Source organism: Phyllostomus hastatus, unplaced genomic scaffold, assembly GCF_019186645.2.
Source record: "Phyllostomus hastatus isolate PE091 unplaced genomic scaffold, TTU_PhHast_1.1 phas_contig_148, whole genome shotgun sequence".
Taxonomy (NCBI): domain Eukaryota; kingdom Metazoa; phylum Chordata; class Mammalia; order Chiroptera; family Phyllostomidae; genus Phyllostomus; species Phyllostomus hastatus.
In genome coordinates this window covers 10849795-10875000 of record NW_025333607.1, presented here as the reverse complement: position 1 = coordinate 10875000, position 25206 = coordinate 10849795, and the positions used below count along the sequence as shown (strand labels likewise).

Below are 25206 nucleotides of genomic sequence, written 5' to 3'. Positions count from 1 at the left end.
GCATCCAGGGAGGGTCAGGGGGCGGATCCCCTTTGCAGGGGCTTTGGGCTGAGACACAGGAGCAGCGATCTCGCACGAGTAACACCCACCACCCCTCTGCTGCCCCCACCCATCCCACTCGCCCACTGCCCCCGAAAGTGGGGCTGTGCACCCAGCGTGACTGCCTCCCCCCGACGGGCATCGGAGGCCCTTGGCTGCAGATGCAGCGACGGCCCGCCTGCGTCTCGCCCTGCCTGGCGTGCCGGGCTGGGCGGCCGGCAGCCCCGGGCGGGAGTCACGGCGACGGAAGCGAGCCACGGGCCTTACATTCGCTGAGCCACTTGTTGGGGTCCAGCATCAGGTACTGCTTGGTCGCCTCCAGCTCCTTCATCAGCCACTCGTACTTGGCGCGGACCTCGGCGATCCGCTGCTGCCGGTGCTCCAGGATCTTCAGCTTCGCGTTGAAGCACGTCACCTCCTGGCGGGAGGGAGAGGCGGGTTAGGGGAAGGAGGAGGAAGAGAGCCTTCAGTCCAGGGCCAGCCCACCCGCCCTCGTCTAGAAAGCGCCGCTTAAGCCCAGAGTCCTTGGACAGTGAGCTGGTCCCTGGGGACCCTGGGAGGCACCTGGGTGACCACGGCCGGCTTGCAGCCTTGACAGAGTGGGCTCCGACAAGCCCCCCGAGTGCAGGACTGTGGCAGGCACTTCTGAAATGCAGAAGGAGCCGGAGAAGCCCCTAGCACTGCCGGCTTCCCCAGCCCGGGAGCCCTGCAGATGTGTACACGGGGAAACGCAGAGTTCGCCAAATCCTGGGCCGCAGTCCTGTGCTGGGCCAGGGCTGTGACCTCCCACCCACCTCAGAAGCCCGCTGGGGGGTCACCCTGGGCCTAAGCACCCCCTCGGTGCCCAGTCCCCGCCCTGGGGGGTGGGGTGTGCTGGGTGGGTGGGGGCTGCTGCCCTGTGGGGAGGAGGTGGCTCACCTTGCTGCCGCCCCCTCGTCGCCGCTGCAGCCGCTCCACGTCGTCGATTTCGTAGACTTTGATCTCAAAGGGCTCCCCGAGGCCCCGCTGGGCGCTGCGCAAGGGGCCGTCCACCCAGCGGACCCCGGCACTGCCGACCGGCTTCCTGGCGGGGGAGGGGGTGTCGAGGGACGGAGCAGGCACAAGCCTCCGTCTCTGCGAACCTGGAGGGGAGGGAGCCCAAAGTGCGTCTTTTTAATTTCCACCTTTCACACAGATTTCCTTCTGATGTGGGCGGCGGGATCCCGACGGGCGCCGGCCTCTGCGGCAGAGCTGAGTCTGGAACGCCCCGGCCTCCCAGCACACACCTCCACGCCCACTCCCCTGAGGCTGGCGTGGGGCCTGCACCTCCGGACGCCAAGCCAGGCCCCAAGGCACCTGGGAGCCACCAGCAGCCTCCCCCTGTGAGGCCAAGCAGGCGTGCATGCATCTACACACATGCGTCCACACACCAGCACATGCAGACCGGAGCTGTGAGCTTCACTGGACACTCGCTCAGCGTGTGTGATGTGTGCTCTAAGGAGACCCAGAAGGTGTTCATTCCAGGGGGACGGGCCCTAGCGTTTGGGAGTGTAGCGCCGGGAGCCCCAGGAAACACCGCCCTTGCTGGTGGCAGCAGCGGTGACGCCGAGGCCGAGGCCGAGGGACTGGGTGGAACAGGTGAGGGAACTGGGAAGCACAGACCGACCGGCAGCTGCGGCACAGTCACGGGGACGTGCGTGCAGTGCGGGGAGTGCAGCCCGTTTCACCGTGACGACCGCGTGTGGTGCCAGGTGGGCGCTAGAAGTACCGCGGGGTCACGTCGCAGGTCACACGAGTGTCTGACCACTGTGCTGTACCCCCGAGACGAATACACAATAATACTGAACTCGAACTGCGTCAGTGAACGGGCGTCTAGGATTCTCTCGGAGTTTCGGATGTGGGTGCCGGTCCATCGATTCCGTGCGTGAACCGACGTCACCCAGTTCTGGCGCCAGTGCTGAGGCCCCACCCCCTCCCCTCTTGCCTCCTGCAGAGGGGACTGTGAGCCCTGCTGAGGACGGGGCAGGGACAGTGCTCGGGCGACAGGAAAGGCTCTTGGATGCTGCAGAGGCGCTGCAGAGGGAGAGAGGGTGCCCTCACGGTGCTCGAGTGGCCACAGGGAGCAGCGGCGCCCACAGCCACACCGTCCCTGGGAGAGAGGACTGACCTCAGGGTCCCACAGGGTCTGGGTCCCACAGGGATGTGATTTCTTGAGCTCACTGCACGCACTGCCATCTCCACTTCTGAAGCAGAGGCCCCCCGCTTTCTGCAGACCCCAGTCTCCGCCAGTGACCACTGCCTTCCAGCGGCTGTGGGGGCGGCGGCTCAGCCGGGCAAGAGTGGCGGGGGGCCCTGGGGACGCAGCCCGCACCGGCCCACTCCTCCTCCTCGATCACCCCTGCTTGTCGGCCCAGCACCCCGTCCAGATGGACAGAGGTCATGGATGCAAAAAGACACTGATGCTGACAGCTGGCAGCATGGCTTTGCTGCGTGAAATGGCCCCCACTGGACCTGAGAAAGTCGACGCTGGTACTTTAATGAAACTTCCAGCTGGCCTCCCCCCACCCCCACCAGCAGCCGAGCCCCCTCCGCCCGCTGCTCGTGCCCCGGCCGCCAGCTGTGTGCGTTCAGAGGGGCCCCTGCCCAGGCACAGCCCACCTGCCCGTCCTCTCCAGCACTGGGTCTGACGTGGGCCTGCCCCTCTGACGCCGCTCCATCTGCGTCGGCAGATGCTGCCTCCCCTTCGGATGTCGGGAAACGCCCAAGTGCAGAGGCCTCCCGGCGGGGAAGGTGTTTGTCCTGCCCGCCCCCGAGAGCCACATCGGCGGCTGCCTCTGCCCCACCACGGCCTTCACCCAGACACGGGCGCGGGCACAGGAAGACGGCCATCAGGACGCACAGAGCAGGAGCGTGAAAGGAACCGCGGACATCAGGGATGGATGGGAGGGAGGGAGGGAGGGAGGGAGGGAGTTAGGCTGTGTGATCTTCCTGACCCACGGGAGCCGGCTCCACGGCCTCCCAGAGGCGGGCGATGCCGGCTGGCCTGGCTGCTGTGGCGTTTCCCCCGGAAGGTGAACCGTTTCCAAGCTGGGATGGGACAGAGTAGGTGCCCAGGGCCCCGGAGTGCTCCTCTAGGCACAACCGTAAGACTACCACGGAGCCGGAAAGTTCCGGAAAAAACAAGCGATGCTGCACGTTGTGGCAGAACGCGTCACTCACATGTGCATAGTGACAGAGATGAAAACGGACCCACTGCGCAGCCCGTTGTGCAAAGCACAGCACACACACGGTTACACGCAGTGCACACTGCTGGGCACGGAACAGCGGTGTCCCCGGTTCACGGGTCTAGCACACTTCCATCACTAACGTCTTAGAGTGTACGCTTTCTGCTCACATAAAAAAGCTACAGCAGCCTCATGCGTCTTGTGTTTACTGTGTCTTTTGATCACATCATTTTCTCTCGTGCTGGATTTAATCTCGGTTGTCTCCCATGGGCAGGGCAGGCCGGTAGCCTCGGGGCGCTGGGCTGGACTGCGTGGCCCAGGTGCGTGGCGGGCCGAGCCGCCCAGGTGTGTGCAGGTGCGCTCTCTGACATGCGCACGACGGCACGATCACCTAACCACCCGTTCCTCAGAAAGTCGCCCCGCCGTTAAGCGGCACCGGACTGCAGGGTAAATCGTACAGCTGCTCTGCGTCCAGGGTGTAGCCTGACGCAGGCTTCCACATACCTCTGCCACCCCATCCAACGGGAACACCCCCTGCCACTTCCGTCTCACCCCGTGGCCTGCAGGCCACGATACTCTTTGCCGCCCGAACCTGTGCACCCATCACAGCCGCGGCCTGCAGTGCCTCCGCATCCCCGGGGCCCAGCTCACCCGTGTTTCTCCGCAGCTTCCTCCCGGTGCCGCGGGCCCTCTCTTCCTCTCAGCGCCCCCTCCCCTCCCACCTCGCGCTGCTGCTCGGCAGCACACCCCGGTCCTGGGGCTCTGCTCCCCACGTTCTGCCCCTCCCCTCCAACGAGGTCACAGACTTCTCACAGCAGCCCGTCTTCTCGGCTGCCTGCCCCTGCACCGCCACACCCGAAACGTCCCTGTCATGGAGCTCTAACGATGCAGAGAACGGGCCTGGGCACTGTTCAACGACTGACAATAAATCTGTGGATCGGCTTAGGGAAAGGAAGTCACACTAGCACCAACATCCTTTGTACCATTTGAATCAATGCATGCGCCGTGGGCATCTGAGAGACCACGGCAGAGGCCAACCCCTCACTTTACTTCTTATGTGAGCCAGTGGAAGCCCCGAGAGGAAAGGGGTGCCGTAAAAGTCACACCGTGTAGGAGCCCACGTCCCCTGCTCTCTGGCTCAGCCCTCGCACGGCTGCCCCATGCTGTGGCCAGTGGGACAAGCCCGATTCCGTGCCCTCCACACCCCGCCGCGACGCTCCAGGGAACGTTTGCTTGTCTCTACCGCTCCATGCACCCCGACACACTCAGAGCTCACGGTTCTCTTCCTACACTCACATCCCTAGTTCACTTTCACTGAGTCACCAAAACACCAAAACTCTCCAAGTTCAAAAACACTTCCTGATAAGGGTGGCCGCCTGTCTCCCCTCGGCAGCCCCAACATCTCCGATGACGTAAAACCCAGCTGTCCAGCTGGGAATGTCCACTGAGGAGTTTTATGGCTTCCCTTAAAGACGCTGCCTTTGACTTTCACTGATCACGTCCGACAGCCAGCGTCCCCCTCAATAACAACGACAAGTAAGCGAGGCGAGGTCACCTGGCCTGAGAGGAGCGCATCTCTGCCCCCACGTCTACTTCGCAGCGGGATCGACGGCAGCTGCTCACCGAGGCCCAGTGTCCTCAGCCCTCGATGCTAAACCCTGCCCCCTGGCACCTACCTGGGCGGTTTATTTCACACCATTTCCCTTTAATAGCCTGTGAAGGGTCTGTGAACGGAGGGGACGCTGGAGCAAGGACATGTGCTGGGCCCACTGTCCACCCTCCAGGGAGTGACTGCAGTTTTTCCTCCTCTTGACTCCCACATACCAGCCAGACCAAAACATGCAAGTCCTGAGAAACCAGTAGAAGGTACTGAAAGAACGAAATGGATTGGTGGATTCGAGCCACTGAAGAGTACGTGAAAGCCCTCTGCAACACGTGAACACACGTGACCACATGGCACACATCACGCAATCAACAATCCGGACGTTGACAACTAAGGCTTGTTGGTGCACTGTGGGTGGGGCGGAGGGGAGGAGGTCATGTGGGGTAGGCCAAAAAGTCCGTTTAGTTTTTTCCATAAAATAAAAGATACATCTTCCGGCCAAGATGGAGGCATAGGTAGCCACACTGTGTCTCCTCACACAACCAAGATAGGGACCACAACAATTTAGAAACAGAATAACAACCAGAACTGACAGAAAATTGAACTGTATGGAAGTCGGACAACCAAGAAGTTAAAATAGACCCATTCACCCAGACCAGTAGGGAGCACAGGTTGCTGCGGGGAGAGCAGAGCCTTGGGACCGGCGCGTAAGACATCCCAGGTGTGCAAGACCACAGTGGGTGGACCCTGAGCGCGCAAGCGGCAGCTGGCAAACCCAGCCGAGGGGTGGCAACCTGCAGACCCAGCCAGGCAGCGATTGTGAAGCAAGGCACTGTGCGCAACCCAGGGTCCCAGCGCTGGGAAATAGAGCCTTGGGGTACTGATTGAAAACACCTGTGGGGGTTGAGGTGCAGGGAGAGACTCACAGCCTCACAGGAGAGGTCCTTGGAGGGTCCCACAGCATGCACAAGCTCATCCACATGGGGACTGGCACCAGAGGGGCCCAGTTTGCTCGGGGGAAGCGGCGGAAGGGACTCAGGTCCAACTGAGAGCGGAGCAAGCGCCATTGTTCCCTCCAGAACCCCACCCCCACGTACAACGTCACAACCCAGCGACTGGGGTGCCCCGCCCTGGTGAGCACCTGAGGCTCCGCCCCTCATACGTAACAGGTGCGACCAGACCAAAGAGAAAAAAATATATAGTTCAAACAGAATTGAAAGTCCTAGAGCTAGTACTTTTAAGCGACTAAGAGATAGCCAACTTATCAGATGCACAGTTTAAAGCACTGGTGATCAGGATGCTCACAGAATTGGTTGATTTTGGTTGCAAATTAGGTGAACAAATGCAGGCTATGATAAGAGAAATGAAGGAAAATGAACAGGGAACCAATAGTGATGGGAAGGAAACTGGGACTCAAAACAATAGAGTGGACCAGAAGGAAGGAAGAAACAATCAAACAGAAAAGAATGGAGAAATAAGAATTCAAAAAAATGAGGAGAGGCTTAGGAACCTCCAGGACATCTTTAAACGTTCTAACATCCGAATTATAGGGGTACCAGAAGGGGAAGAGGAAGAGAAGCAAGTAGAAAACTTATTTGAACAAATAATAAAGGAGAACTTCCGCATTCTGACAAAGGAAATAGACTTCTAGGAAGTCCAGGAAGCTCAGAGAGTCCCAAAGAAGTTGGGCCCAAGAAGGAACACACCAAGGCACATCAGAATTACATTACCCAAGATTAAAACTAAGGAGAGAATCCTAGAAGCAGCAAGAGAAAAGGAGATAGTTACCTACAAAGGAGTACCCACAAGACTGTCAGCTGATTTCTCAAAAGAGACCTTGCAGGCAAGAAGGGGCTGGAAAGAAGTATTCCAAGTCATGAAAGGCAAGGACCTACATCCAAGATTGCTCTATCCAGCAAAGCTTTCATTTAGCATGGAAGGGCAGATAAAGTGCTTCTCAGATAAGGTCAAGTTCAAGGAGTTCATCACCAAGCCCTTATTATATGAAATATTAAAGAGACTTATCTAAGAAAAAGAAAATAAAAAACATGTATAGTAAAATGACAGCAAACTCACACTTATTAACAACCCTACCTGAAACAAAACCAAAAAGAAACTAAGCAAACAACTAGAACAGGAACAAAACCAACAGAAATGGAGATCACATGGAGGGTTAGTAACAGAGGAGTGGGAGGAGGAGAGAGGGGGAAAAACTACAGAGAATAAGTAGCATAGATTATAGGTAGAAAATAGACAGGGGGAGGGCAAGAATAGTATGGGAAATGTACTAAAGAACTTAATGACACATGGACATGAACTAAAGGGGGGGAATGTGGGTTGGAGGGGGTGTGCAGAGTGGAGGGGAATGAAGGGGGGGTAATGGGACAACTGTAATAGCATAATCAATAAAATATATTAAAAAATAAATAAAAGACACATTTTTCATTTTCACCAATAACATTGGTCCGGATACCTTGAGTGTGTCGGCTCTCTCCCACTATTGGCTGCTCGTGGGTAGAGGCCAGGGCTGCTGCTAAACATCTTCCAACACATATGATAGCCCCCAGCAGAGAATTATTTGGCCACAATGCCAGTAGGGCCAAGAAACTTCGCAAACCACTTCTGACACATCTGATCAGTCACAGCACCTTCTCTATACACAGCACAAATCATTTTTTGCATTTCAGTTGCGTTTGCACCTTTCTTGAAATAATAAAGCATAATATGCCGAAAATGTCACTTATTTTCTTCCATCTTCAATATTAAAATGGCTGCACAAAGATTCACTAATTTTGTCAAGTTTTTTTAAAAATGCACTCTGATATAACAGCTGTCACAATATAATCTAACAAAATTGTTTACATAAAGTTAAAGACAACTAAATGCTACTGGAGCCATCGTAGGGAAAAAAACATAACGGACTTTTGGGCCAACCCTGTTGGCTTCTGCGCCACTGGGTGGGGAGGGCAGTCACTCTGGCCACGAGCAGACCAGCCTGGGCTGGGGGGGAGGGGCCGTGGAGGAACGGGCAGCTTCATCCCATGGCCGCCGAGTGTGGGGTGGGCACTGCTGGCTGCCAGGTGCCCTGCCTTTCATCTTAAGCCCTATTTGATGCCCAGACCGTAGGTCCATTTTTACAGTGACAACCTCCATGCCACATCCCCAGCCACACCTGCAGGTGACAGGCTGTGAGGCAAGGAGAGACCAGGTGTCAGTCCCCTGGCCTGGGTGCCCCTTGCCACCTGAAGAGCACTGCAGCAGTGGGGTCCCAGCCCTCTGTCCACCCCGTGCCCAGCACCTACCTGAATTGGGGCGCTTCTTTGGGGTCTTGAGGCTGCGGCAGCGGCCGCCCACGGAGCTGCTGTTCTCGCTCATGGAGTCCTGGGCGGAGGACGCGCTGCCCGTGGCCTCGCTGTCGCGCATCATGCTCTCGTAGCCGCTGCTGCCGCCGCTGTGGTAGAACAGCGCCGTCTTGCCCATGGCCGGGGGCAGCTCCCCGCTCAGCACGCTGCTGTTGTCGCTGCCGTGGCCGCTGCTGCAGCGGTGCGGCTTCCGCGGCGGCGTGACCTTGCTGTAGGGTGACGGCAGCAGGGGTGCGGCCGCCGGCTTGTCATCGGGGGCCCCGGGGCGCTCCTCGTCGGGCCCGGCCCGTGGCTGCAGGGCCCGGGGCCCTGCGCTGCCCTGGAGCAGCTCGGAGATGCGCCCGTTCACCGCGCGCAGCGGCAGCTTGGCGGCCAGGCCAGAGCCCCGGCTCCGGCTCAGCGACTGCGTGGACCAGGACATGTGCTTCCCACTCGGGGCCGGGGTGGAGCTCTGGCCCACCGACTGCGGCAGGGACTTGGTGGAGAAGCTGAGCGTCTTGGTGGTGGAGGTGGCCAGGCTGCGCCCTTTGGGACTGGCCAGGAGCAGCTTGCTCACGGCCGAGATCTTGGACTGGCTGGCCTTGGGCGAGGCCCCGGCCGACTGCGGCGCACACGGGTTGGTGGGCGAGGCACCGGCGCTGCGGCCCAGGCTCCTCCCCACGCGAGGCATGGTGCTGTCCTTGCCGGTGTGCAGCCGGGAGCTCATGGAGGACAGGCTCTCGGCCCGCTCCAGCGACAGGCATTCGTAGTGGCTGACGGTGCTCCGGCCCAGGGAGTTGGTCCTGCTGGCCAGCTGCTCCAGCTTGGCACTGAAGAGCTTGCTGCTGCTGCTGGCGTCCTTCGCCTTGCCACTGGGCTCGTCCGGGAAGCTGGCCAGGAAGGGCGCAGGCTGGTTCAAGGGGCTGCTGGTGCTGCTGCCGCTGGCGCTGTGCTGGGGGCTGGCCCGGTTCTTCTGGTCCAGGCTGGACTTTCGCACCGGTGGCAGCGGCGGGGTGCCTTTGGGCCGGGCCAGGACACAGTGCTTGGGTGATGCCACCTTCCTCTCTAGGGTCGCCTTGGAGGACTGGCTGCCCAGCGCGGGGCCGATGCCGCAGGTCTCGGGGACGCCGTGGGAGAAGAGGCCGTCCGGCTCCTCCTGCCGGCTGGCCTTCTGGAAAGCCCTGGGGAGGCTGCTGGACTTAAGGCTTTTGCTGGGAGGCATGGGGGTCTGGGTGGCCCCGCCGGGCAGGGCGGTCTCGCAGCCATCCACCACCCTCCTGCCGCTGTCGGTCCCCGGGGAGGCAGACACCTCAGCGCTGCTGCCGCTGCTCAGCCTGTCGCTGGGGCTGGCCTTGCCGTCCTGCTCCCGCCCTGCCGCGGCCTCAGGCTTCGCGGGGCCTGGGGCCGGCTCATACCCCGTCCCTTCCTCGCTGGGACACACTCCCTCTTTCTGTACCTCCTCCTCTCGTTTTAGCCACGGGTCCTCAAACGTCATCTCTCTCTTTGCTCTGGTGTCCTTTCTCTCCTGGCACGGGGCTGCTTTGGGCTCAGCGCCAGTGGACGCCTCAGGCTCCTGGACGTGCCGGGGGCCCACGGCGATGCAGGGGTAGACCGTGATGTTGGTCTTCATGGGGACGTACCCTTCGCAGCTGCTCAGATTGGCCGTGTTGGAGATGGTGACCATGGCCTTGCCCAGGGTGGATATCTTGCAGCCTTTGATGGGGGTGGCTTTGTCGAAGGAGTCCTCCCCCGTTTCAGACAAGATGAGCACATTGTCAGAGCCGGCCTGGGGCCTCTCCCGGCACACCACGGCGGCGCTCTGGAGGCCGCCGACGAGCTCCGGCGCCGGGGGCTCCGCCATGGCCTCCCCGTGCCCGAAACAGGCCTGCGCCACAAAGCTGTGGCAAGACCGCTCGCCGTCGCTGCCCGTGCTCATCTCGCTGAGCCAGGAGCTGATGGAGGACCGCCGGCTGCCCACCTCCCGGCCCTTCTCGTCCAGGCTCAGCTTCGGGAGCGGCAGGAACTGCGTGATGCTGACCTCGGACACGGGCGCCACGCCGGAGTAGCACTCCAGGTCCTCGCTGATGCTGCCGATGATGCTGACGGGCCTCGAGCCCGAGGCCAGGGCCTGCACGGAGCAGTCGCTGTTGAAGCTGATGATGCTGGTGGGGCGGCCGCCGTCCAGGACCCCGCTGATGGTCAGCTCCTCCACCAGCGTGAACACCAGCTCGTCCTCGCCGTTCAGCTCCAGCGGCTGCTGCACCGTCACCGTCGTGGTGCTCACGAGCTCCTTCCTGGAGTCCGCAGGCGTGGCTGCCTGGCTCTCGCACTCCGCGGGGGCCTCGGGGAGCCCTTCACTCCCAGCAGACACGGACTTCTTCACGATCTGGGGGCTCATTCCCACCGGGGGGGTCCGCACCTCAGGTTGCAGCAGGGACTCGCCGGACGCCATGCCGGGGTCCCTGCTCGAGGGCGGCAGTGGGGTGGGAGAGGGCAGCACGCCCTTCTGGGTGTAGACCTTGCACCTCTGGGAAGGGGAGCTGGCCGGCCTGTACTCGGACGTCTTGGACAGGCTGGCGACGCCCAGCCGGGGGGAGCCCATGGGCCTGGGCTTGCCCTCCACGAACCCGCAGGAGGTCAGGCTCTCGCGGCTGCTCTGGAGGCTGCGGCTCTGCACCAGCTGGGAGGTGCCCTGCTGGCTGCTGCTGCCGCTGCTGCCACTGCCGCCGGGGATGCTCCGGGGCGAGGCCAGGGCGGGGCTGCCGGGGAGGGTGGTGGCTGGGACCGGAGAGGGGTTCCTTGGCACCCTGGAGGCCGGGGGGTCAGCGCCTTCTCTGTCAGTCAGCTGGCCGTCTGACCCGTTGTCCTCCTTATCAGACTCACAGAGCAGGGTGGCCCCTGCCGCGGGGCCCAATGGGGGGCACTTGCTTGCCTGCTCTGCCCCGAACTGGGCAGGCAGCTCCTCGAACGGAAACGGACTGGGCTCCTCGCTGCCGTCGATGCAGTCCAGCCTCTCCTGCAGCTCGGCGAAGGTGTTGCACTTCAAGCAGTCCCTCTCCGGCTTGCGGGCAGCGGCCACTCCGGCCTCCGCCGGCCGGCTGTCGCCCCTGCTCTTCTGCAGGGCGGGCACGATGGGGACGAAGTCGGGGGGGCCCTCGTTGTCGGTGAGCTCCTTGTCCGAGAGCGCCGCGCCGTTGGGCCCGATGTAGATGACCGTGTCGCAGGACTGCTCGCTGCTGGAGGAGTAGTCGGGGTCGCTGGACAGGTGAGGGATGGCGAAGTCGGGGTCCCCCGCAGCCCTGGCGTGGAAGGGCCTCAGCTGGGTGGGCCTGCGCATCCGGCCTTCCTCGCAGGAGCTCTCCCCGCCGGAGGAGCTCGACGTGTACTGGGGGCGAGAGCAGAGCGGTCAGCGCGCGCCGCTTCCGGGACACGCTCCCTGGAGCCCGCCCCGCTGGCCGGACGCAGGCTCTCCGGCCCCGCCCCCACTGGCCTCCCTGCCCAGCCAGGGCGCCCTGCTTTCCACACCATGGCCGCACGTGCAGAGGGTGACCCCCATGGGGCACGTGGGGACACAGAGGCTACTCATGAGAGGAGGTGACCGGCCCAGCAGGCCCTGTCTGAGCTCCTGAGTCGCTGAGGCATCAGCTACCACCGAATACTGGCTGGAAAACCCCGTGTTTGATTTTTGTAAAAGCTACAAAAAGAAGGGGGAGAAAGCCCCACCCATGGCCAGCTGGCCCTGGGTCAGAGTGACCACCACCTCGAACACTTTCTCACGCCACCCCTGTCCTGCCATGGCTCCTGCCTCAGGAGATGAGTCCAGTGGTTTCTAGCAGATTCTCAGCACCTGCCAGAAACCAGTGAATGAACCGGGCAGAACTCAGCAACCTGAGAACGCTTCCTGGGAACACAGGGGACGTGGGGCCACATGAGCAGGGAATTCATCTCGGGGGTCACCCAGTGGAAGGACACAGGGTGCAGCCTTGGTCTACGTCGGGCCAAGGCCGATGAGAGACACTGCACTTCCTGTCCTTCCCAGATGTCCCGTCTGGAGGCAGCGATGCATCTGAACCATGGAAAGCGGACGGACCAGTGCTCTCGGTTAGGGGGTCCAGAATGGATGATGCGGAAAAGTGCCCACAGGGGAGGGGGACCGGAAGTGACTCCCTTCTGCAGCAGCACAAAGCGCTTCCTGCCCCCAGGTGGACACTTCGCGCCCGTGGCCCTGCTGTCCAGGGGCTGGAAACACTGGTTGGGCTTTTCCTGACTCGGCCCCCCGAGGGCTCCTCCCCATCAGTGCACCCCCGGCAGGCTCCTCACCTTCGTCTTCTTCTTCTTCATCCGCAGGACCCTCGAGGCGATCTGCACGGTGGACAGGGTCTCGGCGTAGCTGCCGGCCGCGGCGGAGACGTGCGCGATCATGGTGGTGCGGCAGTTCACGTTGCCCAGGGACTCCCGCAGCAGCATGGTCAGCTTGCTCTCCCTGCGGGCGGGGCGGGTGGGGGCTGAGTCAGCGGCCACGCCTCGCCTTGGCCTTCAGGGCCTCGGTGTGGCTTTAGGGGGCCGGCAGGGGGCTTTTCTTTGCCTTGGTGTGATGGCAGACTAATGCACATTATAGCCTAGCACAGGGCCATCTGCAGCTGGCAGCTGCACCAGTGATTCAAACTCCAAGGACAGGGTTCAGGCAAAATGCTCCCCTCGGCACTCCTGAGCCGGCTGTGATGCGCGTTCCTGTGAGTCTGTGTGCACGTGACATTGCACACAACGTGGCCTGGGGACAGGAGTGAGAGGGAGGTGGCTTGTGACCAATGACGACTCAGTGTGCACACGAGCCTGTTCCGCGAGTCCCGGCGCACGGGCCGTCCCCGCCACAGAAAGAAGTGCCCCAGCCGTGACCTGGCCCTAGACATCTCTGTGCTCATAACACCTGCAAAGTGCCTTTTGCCAAGGAGTTGCAACCACTTTGCTGCTGTTGGCTCTAAACTCTCGTCTTTGCAGAGTAGTAATAAAGGTATTCCTGTTCCCGATAAGTGGTGAAACACAGATGCAGGCCTTAGCACTTACTCAATCAGCAACAGAACGTGGAACATTCTAGAAAAACTTCCTGTAGGGACTTTGCAGGTGCTGTGGGGAGGAGCCAGAGCCCAGGAGTTTACAGCCTGTGTTTCTAAGTTCTTTAAAAACGGACTTGGAGGAGTGGCTCCTGCTTTTCCATTCCTCTGCTCGTCCCCACATTCTGCCTGCCCGGCTTCTGAAAGGCCCTGCTTGCGTCGCCCTCAACCCACTGCCTCCCAACAGCCGCCAAACGTCACTTCCCCTCCACAGCCTCCCGGGAGGCGGAGGGCCGAGGCAGCCTCTTTGTTCCCCTCGCCCTACGTTCCCCTCCATGTGTCGTGTTACGTCAGGTGTGAGGGGCCTGTCCTTCCATCTGTGTCCCCGTCGGGCTGTCACTCAGCGGCCCCACACAGCTCCCTGGAGAGGGGCTGCCCAGCGCGCAGACTCGGTGTGAGACGCAGGCCGCTGTCAGCAGAGATTAGACCTTGGAAATGGGGAAGGCATTTCACACGGGACCTGCGCCGCCCTTCGGGGAGGAAAGGCCGGCCTGAGAGCGATAGTTCTTCCTTTCCATCTGGGACCAATTAAGGTGTCAGTTTGGGGCTGCTGGGCTCGCTCTGGCTCAGTTCCAGGACAAGTTAAAAATATATCAGGGTTTCCCTTCCAGCAGAAGAGTCAGTGTTGAAAGTGGTGGGAGGAGAGTATTACAGCCGAATGCTCATGTCTTCCCCAAATTCATGTTGAGGTCCTACCCCAGTGTGACAGTGTTCGGAGGCGGGGCCTTTGGGAGGTGGTGAGGGTGGGAACCCCGTGAACTGGACTGGCACCCTTGGGAACGAGACCCCAGAGAGCCGCCTCGCCCCTTCCACTGTGCGAGGTCATGGCAACAAGGTGGCCGTCCGCGAACCACAGGCGGGTCCTCACCACACACTGGATCTGCCAGAGCCTGGTCTAGGGCGTCCTCGACACCAGCACCATCAGAGATCATTTCTGTTGTTTGAGCCACCCGGTCTGTGGTGCTTTGTTATGCCAGCCCGAACTGAGACAGAACAGCAAGGCGGGGTGGGGGGGTGGGGGGGTGGGGAGGAGGAAGGCGGCCCGGCTGTAAACATGTAACTCCTTTCCAAAGGAATCCAGGGGGAAGTCCCGGACCAGCCAGCGCTGACACCCAGACGGGGAAGCCAAGGCCCCGTCCTGGCAGAGGTTTCCAGAGAAGACACTGAACCTGCATGAGCCTTGGGCTCTGTCTTCCCCGTGGGGAGTGGAGGACAGAGTCCATGAGGGTCGACCTATGACCCCATGCAGCCAGTTCTCAGAGCTCGTGGTGGTCAGGTCCTACGCAGTCTCCATGGTCACCGGATTGGTGACCACAGGGCCATGGCTCCCAGGAAAAGCATGGCCGCGGTCCCTGAGGGCCTCTGGGTCACACCGTCCCATCAGGTGACCACACATAACCTTGCTCCGTGTGCATTTCTGTTTCAAGATTCCTTATTTAATATACATTTCTTACAAAGAACGAGTTGCAGGCACTCATTTCTTCATAATAAAACACTAGCCGAGAGGGGTGTAACCTTTTTCTGACTCTGGGCACCATGACCATAAATGCCCGTGGCTTTCAGCCTCACCGTGACGCTGTCCACTGCCCTCTTCCCTGGACCAGTCGTCGCCTTGTGAATGTGCAGGAACCCCGGCCCCTGCCCCACGGCTTCCTCAGGCCCTGCGGGTGTGACCGTGACACTTCCAGGCCAGCCCGAAGTCCGGCTCAGTGGCCCGCCACCTCTTCCTCTCCCTGGGTGTGCCACACTGCTGATTCACCAACATCAGGTTCCCGCCAACAGCTGGACGAGGCTCCCTAACGCAAGGATCTCCTCCGTGAGGCACGCTCTAGGCAGCGCTGCGGTTCTACACATTGGGAGTTGTTTTAAACAGTTAAATCACGAACGAAAAGTCACAGATGCAAGAAAAATGGGGCACGACACAGACCGTGAGAGGGACACTTGTTCATGGAAAGAAAGGGGGGGGTCAGAGGGCAGAGCATCGCCTCACTCCGCCGCAGCTGGGAACACGTCTACGGGGCGAGTCGAAGACTCTGTCACTGCGCTCGTCTGTGGCGAAGGACACGGTTTGGGGTCACGAATACGTTTCAGCAAGTAGGCAAGCTTGTGACATGGAATCTGCAAGTGACAAGGCTGGAGTGTCCTAGGAAGCTCCTCACGGTAAGTCTGGTTAATTAAGCGCTCTTTGCCAAAGGCACAGCCCACTTGTTCGTCCCTGCGACCTGGTGCGCGGGCTCTCAGGATAAGACACCAAAGACAGAGAAGGACGGACGTCTTGTTCGCATAGCAAACCGTTTGCCCTGCCCGTTTCCACACGAGGCCCCATTCATGAGAAATCACGGGACTTTTCTAAGGCCATATTGTAGGAAGCAGTCGGGGCATGTGTGTTGCTTGGCAACCAGCACCATAGCTCTCCTTAACGGCCGGCAAGACACGTTCACCGGGCCCTCCAGGTGCTGCGACACACCCTCACAGGAGTGAGACGTGGAGGCCGTAAAGCTTCGGTGTTTCCCACCTCACCGTAACTGATCCTCTCAAACAAAGGCAGTGAGGCCGGGGACAGAGGTGAAAGACAGGGCGGGGCCTCGAGGCTGCAAACGGCAGGTGTAACTTGGTGTCTCTGGAGGGAAAATGAAAAGGTTGAAAGAGTTTCGAGGATAACGGTCAGTGCAGACTCAGTCTGCACCTTGGCATCCAGGCTGAGGCCAGAGGAAGAGAAGAGCTGGGGGGCAGCGCTGCTGATCCCCGGGCCGCAGGGCCAGGCTGCGGGGGAGGTGGATGTAGAAGCTCGGGGGGCCTGGGGGAGGGTCCTGGCTGCTCAGGGCAGGCTGGGCAGGAGAAGGGGGCGGAGCGGAGCCGCTGGGGTCTGCAGCCGTGTTTTATCCTCGAGCGGTCCACCTCCCTCCCACCCTCACCACACACACCTTTTAAAAATGACTTTTGACCCTAATTTTTGACCCTGGCCAGCTAGCTCCATGGGTTCGAGCGCCGTCCTGACACCCCGAGGTTGTGGTTCCATCCCCGGTCAGGGTACAGACAAGCACTGACCAGTGACTGCACGAATAAGGGGGACAACAAAGAGATGTTTCTCCCTCTCTCTCTCTCTAAAATCAGTAAGTAAAATGATTTTTGGAAAAATGTCTTGCTTTTGAAAATAAGCCAACCTTTTATTAGACATAGCAAGCGAACACATGAATAACGTTTAATTAATTCTTTGAAAAAAAAAAACACATGAAAGAGCAATTAGTACCGCAGGATAGGAGCTGACAAACTAGGGTCCGTAGGCCAAATCCAGCCCACTGCCTGTTTTTTTTAATAAATCTTTTTTTAAATTTATTTTTAGAGAGGGAAGGGAGGGAGAAAGAGAGAGAGAGAAAGAGAGAGAAACATCAATGTGCGGTTGCTGGGGGCCGTGGCCTGCAACCCAGGCATGTGGCCTGACTGGGAATCGAATCCGCGACACTTTGGTTCGCAGCCCGAGCTCAATCCACTGAGCTACGCCAGCCAGGGCCCACTGCCTGTTTTTATAAATGAAGTTTTATTGGAACACAGCTGCACCTCTATGTTGCTGCTGGCTGCTTTCCCACTCCAGCGGCAGAGTTCGGTAGTTGTGCCAGGGCCCGCGCGGCCCGCAGAGCCGCACGTGTGCACTCTCTGGTCCTTCACGAGAAAGGTCACCGACTCGTGCTCCAGGGTGAGCACGCCCCGTGGAATCATCCCGGACACAGTGCTGGACAGTGGCCGCCAGAGCAGGGAGGGAAGTCTTAACTTCTTTATCCCTCAGTAATCTCTTTCTGATTTAATTGTTGTTGCCTGCGCTGTCTCTCTCTTTTTTAAAGTTTCACCTGAGGATATATTTATTGACTTTTAGAGAGAGAGACAGAGAGAGAAACATCAGTTGGTTGCCTCCCACATGCACCCCAACTGGGGATTGAACCTGCAACCTTTCAGTGTATGGGACAACACTCCAACCCGCGGAACCACCTGGCCACGGCTGTGTTGTCTCTCTTGTAGCGCAGATGTTTCATGCAGGGAGAGCCAAAGTCAGTACCAAGGACAAAGGCAGAGAGACTGAGAAGTGCTGAGTGTTAGAAATCGCTGTACACCGGGTCACAGCTGGGGCCTGTCTTCCCAAAGCGACTGCGAGGCCGCTGACACTCACTCAACTCAGGACTCATTGGCGTCTGCAGAGGCTCATGCAGGAAGCATGGAGGGAGGGCTGACCCCACGTAGGGTGCCGTGCAGGTGCTGAAAAGTGCAGGGAGCAGGACTGGACGGCTCGCAAGGAGCCCGCCATCCAGTGAGGGAAGCAGACACGCAAACACACACTGGGGTGTCACCTGTTAACACTGGTGACAGAAGACCAAGTCTCCACCAGCAGGAGGTAAAGAAAGACCCCTGAAGGCTGGAGCGTGTCCCCACTGTCCCCATGAGAGACCATCCAGCCCTCAGTGCGTACAGCCCAGTTCTACCCTTTGGCTGGGGTCCCCTCCACGTCAGGAGGCAAGGATGGAGAAAGACCCTATATTTCCTTGAGGTCCCCAAACACCCAACAAAACCCTAAGAAGTTCCTTGCTAAAAGGGCGGCGTGCAATCAGCAGCTCAGTATTTGCTGACCCCAGGACAGCAGGCTCTCCCAGCTGGTGAGGTGGCACCGGCTGCCCATGACATAAGACGTGCAAAGTCACGTGACAGCACTGCCCAGGGGACGTCACCAGGAAAAGGCCATGCCCTTCGTGAGCCGTGTTAAACATGCTTCTCTTCCAGCGAGGAGGGGAAGAACTCCGGGGCAGGTGGTAACCACGTCCTTCTGAGGGAGAAAAACGCGGTAAGCCGGGGACGGCCCACCTCTCACATCCTCATCTTGCTGGAGAGCACCAGGCATCTCTGCCAAGGTCCCCACTTACGACCGACCTGGTCCCCTTCAGTATACACACACACAAGCAGACACGGAACAAAACAAGATGAGGCTGGGCCTCTCTACCTGTGTCAAATCCCCTCCTGAGGACATGTTTATTGATTTTTAGAGAGAGAGAAAAACATCAACGTGAGAGAAAAACATCGACCAGTTCCCTCCTGTGCGCATCCCGACAGGGGACCGAACCCACAACCTAGGCGTGTGCCCTGACTGGGGATCAAGCCTGCAACCTGTGGTGTGTGGGACGATGGTCCAACCAACCGAGCCTCCCAGCCAGGGTGTGTCACCTCTTCATAGTACACTGAAAGAAAGGAGCTTAGTTCATCCAGAAAACTAATTAAGCCCCAGAAGAATTTGCAAGGCAAAGGTTCCTGTGGGCAGCAATAGAAACTGCAGCAGACCGAGAGACCATGAGGAGGCGCACCCCTGGGCCCACCCCGACACACACACACGGGCATGCTCTTTCTTAGAAAAGATCAACCATGTATGTGTGTGTAAGTAATGCACCGTTAGTGTTCACGAATGCAAATCACATACTCAGCATGGCGACAGGTGTCAGATACTCAGACCAAGACAACAGCTACCAACGAAATGTCAAGAAAACATCCGAATCCCTCGCATTCTTAAGGATAGGACCCTGGAACTACATTGCATTTCAGTAAGGATCCCAGCTTCCAGCCACTTGACCTGTGAACAGCCAGAGAGTGTTGCACAACCTCAACCAGCGAGCCGGAGAGGCTGGGCAAGGGTCCCCAGTATCAGCCGGCTCTAGGGGTGCTGATCAACCAGCCCCACCTACCCCTAAACCCCAGGCCCAACCGAGCCACCCAGAGAGGGAGTTGTGCAGATGGCAGATGGTGTCACCATCCCACTGCACGAGGACCATTCTTGGGCCTGTCTGTCTGTCCTCCAGGTCCCAAGAAAGTGCCTTTATTTGTGACCCTGTTGAGTTGTGACAGACAGAAGGACATCCCTCTACAGGGGAAAATCACTCCCCTTGAGTTTGCTTATTTGTAAGGGACTTGATGGTGCCCGTTCACGATGGCTTTGTGGACATTCGCATCTTTGGATGAAGACTTTACACACCTTCCCTCTGTGGAAGGCACCTGAGAGGAAGGAGTGGCCTTTTCCCAGCAATTCCCTTCAAGAACACCAACATTTTAGAGCACAGATCATCTGATTTCTGGTTCTAGAGAAGTACCAAAGCTTCGTACAGGCCCAGCTGCCCTAGCGGCATTTTCAAAAGGAGTCACATGACTGCACAGTGCTTGCCGCTCAGCCACAGCTAGGGGCCCATTTGTACTGTGAAAGCACAGCCAGGTGTCTGCCGGGGGTGCTGGGGCGGAGGGCGCCCAACGGTGGCAACCTAGACAGAGAGGCACGGCCCTCAGGAGACCTGAGGGGGGCGGAGTGACGCCCGCTGGAATCGTCACGCACTGGCAAAAACAGTGTCCTGGGTCCGGCGCGTGGGTGAGGGTGCCGCGGCAAGCACCAGCATTCAGTGTGAGAGATGCATTTGCTCATCAGACAAGAGCTGAGAAGGGGACCCCGCAGAGAGTTACTTGTTCCTGGCTGAAGGACCAGCCTTTGTGACCCGACCATCAAGTCACTTGCTGTGAGTTCATGCCCCGCTTCACCTAAGGCCACCTGTGGGTGGAGGGGCCCTGAGACTGCAGAGTGGACACGGTTTACTACTGCTCCCTAATAATAGCGATGGAGAGGATAGAGACAGTGATAATAACACTCGTATTCTCTCCTGGAGAAGAACCCTGAGGTGCATACCAACGACATCGCTTTGGATTTCGAAATCCTCTGATGCAGAGTAATCAGCAGGAGGTACGTGCTCCCTCATGCCACCTTGGTTACCTAGAATGGACACCAGGGTGACTCCAGAACTTGGGGGACAGTCCCTGGTGAGAAGTGGGAGGGAAGGGATGGTGCCCACAGGGACCTGCTGCTCTAGGGGAAGCCGCAAGTGCCCCCAGCAGGGCCGGGCACACGACCAGTGTTCACAGGAGCTCCCGGGCAGACATCAGAACACACGTGTCGCGGTGGAAAGGCAGTGTGCACAAGCCAGAGGAGGTTCTGCACCGCAGGGACGGGCCGTGGCCAATAGCATCTGAGTTATGACTCTAAGCGTTCACTGCTGTCCGCATAGGAGAATGAAGTCCAGGGAAATGTGGACTGCCTGAATTCCTTTAATCCTGGATATCAGTGTTCCGTTGATCGGAGCAAGATGAAGTTCACATTAATGCAGCCTACTTCATGAGGGACCCGAGCTGTAAACAGCGAAGAGTCTCAATGGAATATTTTAAGAGAAGTATATGATACAGCTTGAATTTCCAGCGAACGGAAGATTTCAAGCTAAAAGCCTAACGAATCGGGTTCAATCTCATTTAACAAGACGCACTGGTTCGAAGACCTGGGCTCACTTTTAGGAATTAAGTGTGTCCCGTGAAAACTGCTCTGCACTCTTCACTTGCTCAATAGCTCATCCCTTCCTACCCACAGTGAGGGAAGGCTCCGCCCCAGCCTCAGCTGCTGATCACTCAGAATTAGCAGAGTCTGAGTTACTCCTGAGAGTCTCAAGTCTGAGTTCCACCCAGGAAAATGTACCTTCGTTCCAAGGCTGTAGCACCAGGGATGACCTAGGGCATTTTAAGGGTAATTCGCGTAATAAGAACCACAACACAGAAAGTCCACTGATCGCAGGAGACAGCGCTGAGCCCAGGTTGGTAACATTTCTAGACACCGAGTATTAGAGCTGAAAGGGGTCTCAGGCTCATGAACTCCCTAAGAAAAGGGTGCCGCTGTTGTGACAGGTGATCTGCTATCTGCCAGAGTATTTTTAATGGCTGAGAATTTACAATCTCCCAGGGCAGCCCATGTGGTATTTTTAAATAACCCCAATTATCAGAAAGCTCTTCCTATCTGCTTCTAACCCATGGGCACTTGCTCTGTTTTCTATGGGTAAGACTAATAATCCTTTCGCAAACACTGGCCTCTCACATTTTAAAAGACATTTATTATGTCTTCCTTAAAGGTTCTCTTACTTGGGAATATTCCACGTTCCCTCCTTTGCTCTTCAAATATTTGGTTGGTTCTCTCAGCTCACACTAAGCACCCATCTTCCTGCTACACAAGGAACTCTCCCTCTCTGCTCAGACTCGGTTCAGCTCTTGTGCAGTAACGAATACGGCCTTGCCCAAAGGGCAGCCTGGCCTTTGACCTCAGCCTTCGGGAGGTAACCGGTACCACACCAGTTAGGAGTGTCTTTGCGTAGGGGAGGGACTGGCCACACCAGGCCTTAGGGACATACCCGATAGTCGTAGGGTGGAGCTGGCCACGCCAGAAAGATCAATGACGTGATTTAGGCCAGGGGCTTTGGGTCATGAGTATCCATCAACCTGGAGACCAATATCCAGTGGGGAATCAATAAATCAATACACAGGGAAGTGCCAGTAAACACTCTGCCCGACGAAGCCCAGGTGAGCTTCCCGCAGCAATGCACGGTGTGCATTGCCCCAAATCGGCGCCGGCAGGGTGGCACAGTCTGACTCCACAGGAGTGGACCGTGGAAGCTTTGCGCGGGACATCCTCCTAAACCCTGCCCTTTGCTTCCCTTCCGTTGGCTGATGCTAGTCTCTGTCCTCAGTCTGTCATGAATAACGGTGGTGCGTGCGTTCAGTGAGTCCATGGTCCCTACTGGTGAGTTAACAAACCTGAGGTGGGTTTCAGGACCCCTCCCGACCTGCAGGTGGTATCAGAAGTGGGCGTGGTCTTGTGTGGACTCCTCCCCCTGCCTCTGCAGTTGAACCCTAACTCCTTGTAGTGGCCATCAGAAATCGTGGGGAGACTTGGCAGTCTGGGCGCTGCGCCCTCAAATCTTACAGTTTGGCTGATTTGAGGTAGCTCTTTCCACAAGATCCTAAGAACCTTGATGGCAAGAGCTGGCCGTTTTGATGTTTATTTTGACCTTTCTTTGTAGTAACTTTGAAAAAGTTTGGAACTTGTTCATTCTAAGAAAAGATCCTACATTTATTTTTACATAATTAGTTTAGCATAATCAGGAGCTAAGAATGTCACCACTTTGATGAAAACGAAACAAAACAAAAAACCCCCCAATAAATTAGGAAGCAAGTTAGTAGATATTTCAAATAAATAGAAAATGATAGGTCCATAGGTTTCCCCTGAATTAACAGACTGTTAAACACTGCACGCTCGTGGAGTCTGAGATGCTAGGAGGGGCGCTTGGTGATTTAACAACAGACCCCCTGCACTCCCTGGACGTGCAGGCTGGTCTGCAATAGAGGTGCGCTCGTTCCTTAACCCACCTGCAGGGCCAGGTGAGGAGCACTAGTCACGTGTACAGTGCTATGCAATTTAGAATGCAGATACTACTCTGTCGCTTCTCACAGCATCTGAAATTTCACTCACTCTTCAACATTTCTCTGGCCCCCACCATGATCACTAACCATCCATGCTTTGCGACGTCCGCCCCTCTATCCCTGTCACTTTTTAGGGACTGTGCAGAGGCTGATGGCAGCTTTGCTGGGGGAGGGGCAAGGGAACATCTCCGTTCTGTTGCATTGTCACCATTACGTGCCTTTCAAGTGAAGATGAGCTCATGGTGCCGTTTAGAAACTTGGCTGCTCTTCAACTTTAAATCACCCTCAGGTTTAAGAGCCTGTTTCAATCCCAGTGTCAGAGATCCCCGCATAACCCGAAAGGGAGTCTGGCGCCCACGGGGAATGCAGAGGAAGCCAAGAGTCACGTTGCCATGGTAACCAGAGCCTCTCCCCTGATTTCTGCTCACTCCTGTCCTTTTGCATGAATTTTTAAAGAATGCTCCGAACGAAAGAGCACGAAGATTATACATGGAATTCTTGATAGAGTATAATCCTAGTCTTGCCCAGCGCCTTCTCTCAGATCTTTCCCGCGGCCTTTGCCACACCGACCCCCACCCTCCTGTGTCAGTCATCTCGGTGGTAAACGTCCACCTTCAGAACACTCCTGTGCTTTTCCATGAGTTAATGTTTGTTTCAGGTCAAAGAGGAGCATCCATGAAGCTCACGTTTGATGTGGCAGTTTGACGGTGCCTCTTTCTGTAGCTCGGGCTGTGGTCACCCTTTGGGCTCAACATTAGAACCGTGCCGAATCTGGGCTTTGAAAATCTGCGAGCATACATCAGGTTCTTTCCAAAGGAATGTGTTTAAAAAAAAAAAAAAAAAAAGAAGGCAGAGAAACACCTGAAATGGTCTCAGGTACTTTTATCACCTACTCTCTAAGCAAAACCCTAGGTGACAGAGCAACGTGGGTACTGGGTGAGTCATGGGGCTTTCACGTCCCAGCTCTGGACGCCCTGGCTGAGTCGCCCTGCACCACATACCAAGAAAGGCTAAGGAGAGGTTAAATAGCGTTAGACAAAAGGTCTAGGCTTGATGATTGCACCGGATTACAATCAGGACTACTTCCAGTCTCCAGAGTTCAATTTAGCCAATTCCGTGCTTTCTCTCTATTGAAATAAAATAAACAGAGAAAACGCAAATATGAGAGCCCCCAGCGGTCCATTCGTTTGCATTCGCTTGACCGTGTCCCATCCTGGACACACAAAGGCAGGGAGGTCCGACCTCTCTCTGTGCTGTCAGGCTGCCTGTCGTGGGCACCCCTCGTGGTGTGGGACCGCCCTCGGAGAGGGAAGACACAGGCTGGCTGACTAGGCAAGACCAGCGGAACAGGTCGTCACCCAGCTGGGGATACTGAAGGTGCTTCAATACTGAAGTTGCCCCCAAGTCCATTATTCACCGAGATGGGCGTCCGCAGGGGCGTCCTCTCCAGATGGTCTGCAGGCCCGCGTGACTGTGGCTAGGGGGCAGCCCGGCGAGGAGGAAGCCACGGAACACCCTAAGGTCGCTCCCTGCACGGGTGACTCTCCACTCAGGACTCCTGGAACAAGGGGGGCCTTGGGCCACTCCCGCATCTGCGTTCCCGCCAGGTTTTCAGCACGGGACGCCCTGTACTTCGAGGTCTGTCTGTGGAAGTTCTTCCATGTCCAGCTCAATCCACGAACCCACTAATTATTCAGAAAAAAGTAGGAAAAACCTCACAGTACTAGTGACTCCTAGGAACTCATGTCTTTGGAAATTACTGGCCTTGCCACTTCTTCTTTTATTGCATAACATAAATTTACTATTTTAACCACTTTTCGGCGTATGGTTCCACCTTTTGTTTTCCATTCATCTGCTGATGGGCCCTCGCTTTGTTTCCCTCTGTTCACTGGGATGAAGACCACTGCCGTGAACACAGGTGTGCAAATACCTGTTCCAACTGCTACCTTCCACCCCTTTGGGTATTCGAGGGCTGTCCAGAAGGGATCCAGCCACATACTATGAACAATAGAGACATTCACTGAAGAAGATACAAGATACAAGAAACACTGTACACAGGACAATGACTCCTCAGTCCCCTTCAAAGTAGGCAGCTTGGGACCTCCCACAGTTCGCCCAATTGTCACCAGCTGTTCTGTCATATTTTCCTGAACCTTATCGATGGTCTGAAATCTCTCCCCTTTCAAAGGTGATTTTAGTTTTGGGAAAAGCCAGCAGTCACTGGGCACCAAATCTGGGCTGCAGGGGGGCTGAGTCACCTGGGTGATTTGATGTTTCGCCAAAAAACTGTTCCCGAGACGTGACACATGAGCAGGTGCATTGTTGTGATGAAGCTGCCCGTCACCAGTTGCCCCTAGCTGCAGGCTTCTGAATCATCCCAATAGTTTCCATGGAGAAATGTTCAAGCTTCTCTCAAAATCTGATGTAGATTCATTGCTCTACTCGCTTGGTTATTTTGAATACAACAGCCACACAGTACACATACTCAGTGTCTATCACCCCCACGGACTGGTACAGTGAAGTCATCATTGTTCACGCATGTGCATTTCAGTCCACTCCCCTTGGCTGCCAGGTCACATCGATGTCGCTCAAACAGTTCTTGT

General features: G+C 57.3%; 1 protein-coding gene across 1 annotated transcript in view; it reads right to left on the bottom strand.

The window, feature by feature from the left end:
• Positions 1-25206, bottom strand: part of KIF26B (kinesin family member 26B) — a 373660-nt gene that overhangs the window by 3891 nt on the left and 344563 nt on the right. Inside the window, exons 11-14 of the mRNA XM_045860137.1 lie at positions 12507-12669; positions 8148-11571; positions 958-1160; positions 307-457 (exon numbers count right to left, since the gene is read on the bottom strand). Of these exons, the coding sequence (XP_045716093.1) occupies positions 307-457; positions 958-1160; positions 8148-11571; positions 12507-12669 (3941 nt within the window). The remainder of the gene's footprint in view (positions 1-306; positions 458-957; positions 1161-8147; positions 11572-12506; positions 12670-25206) is intronic.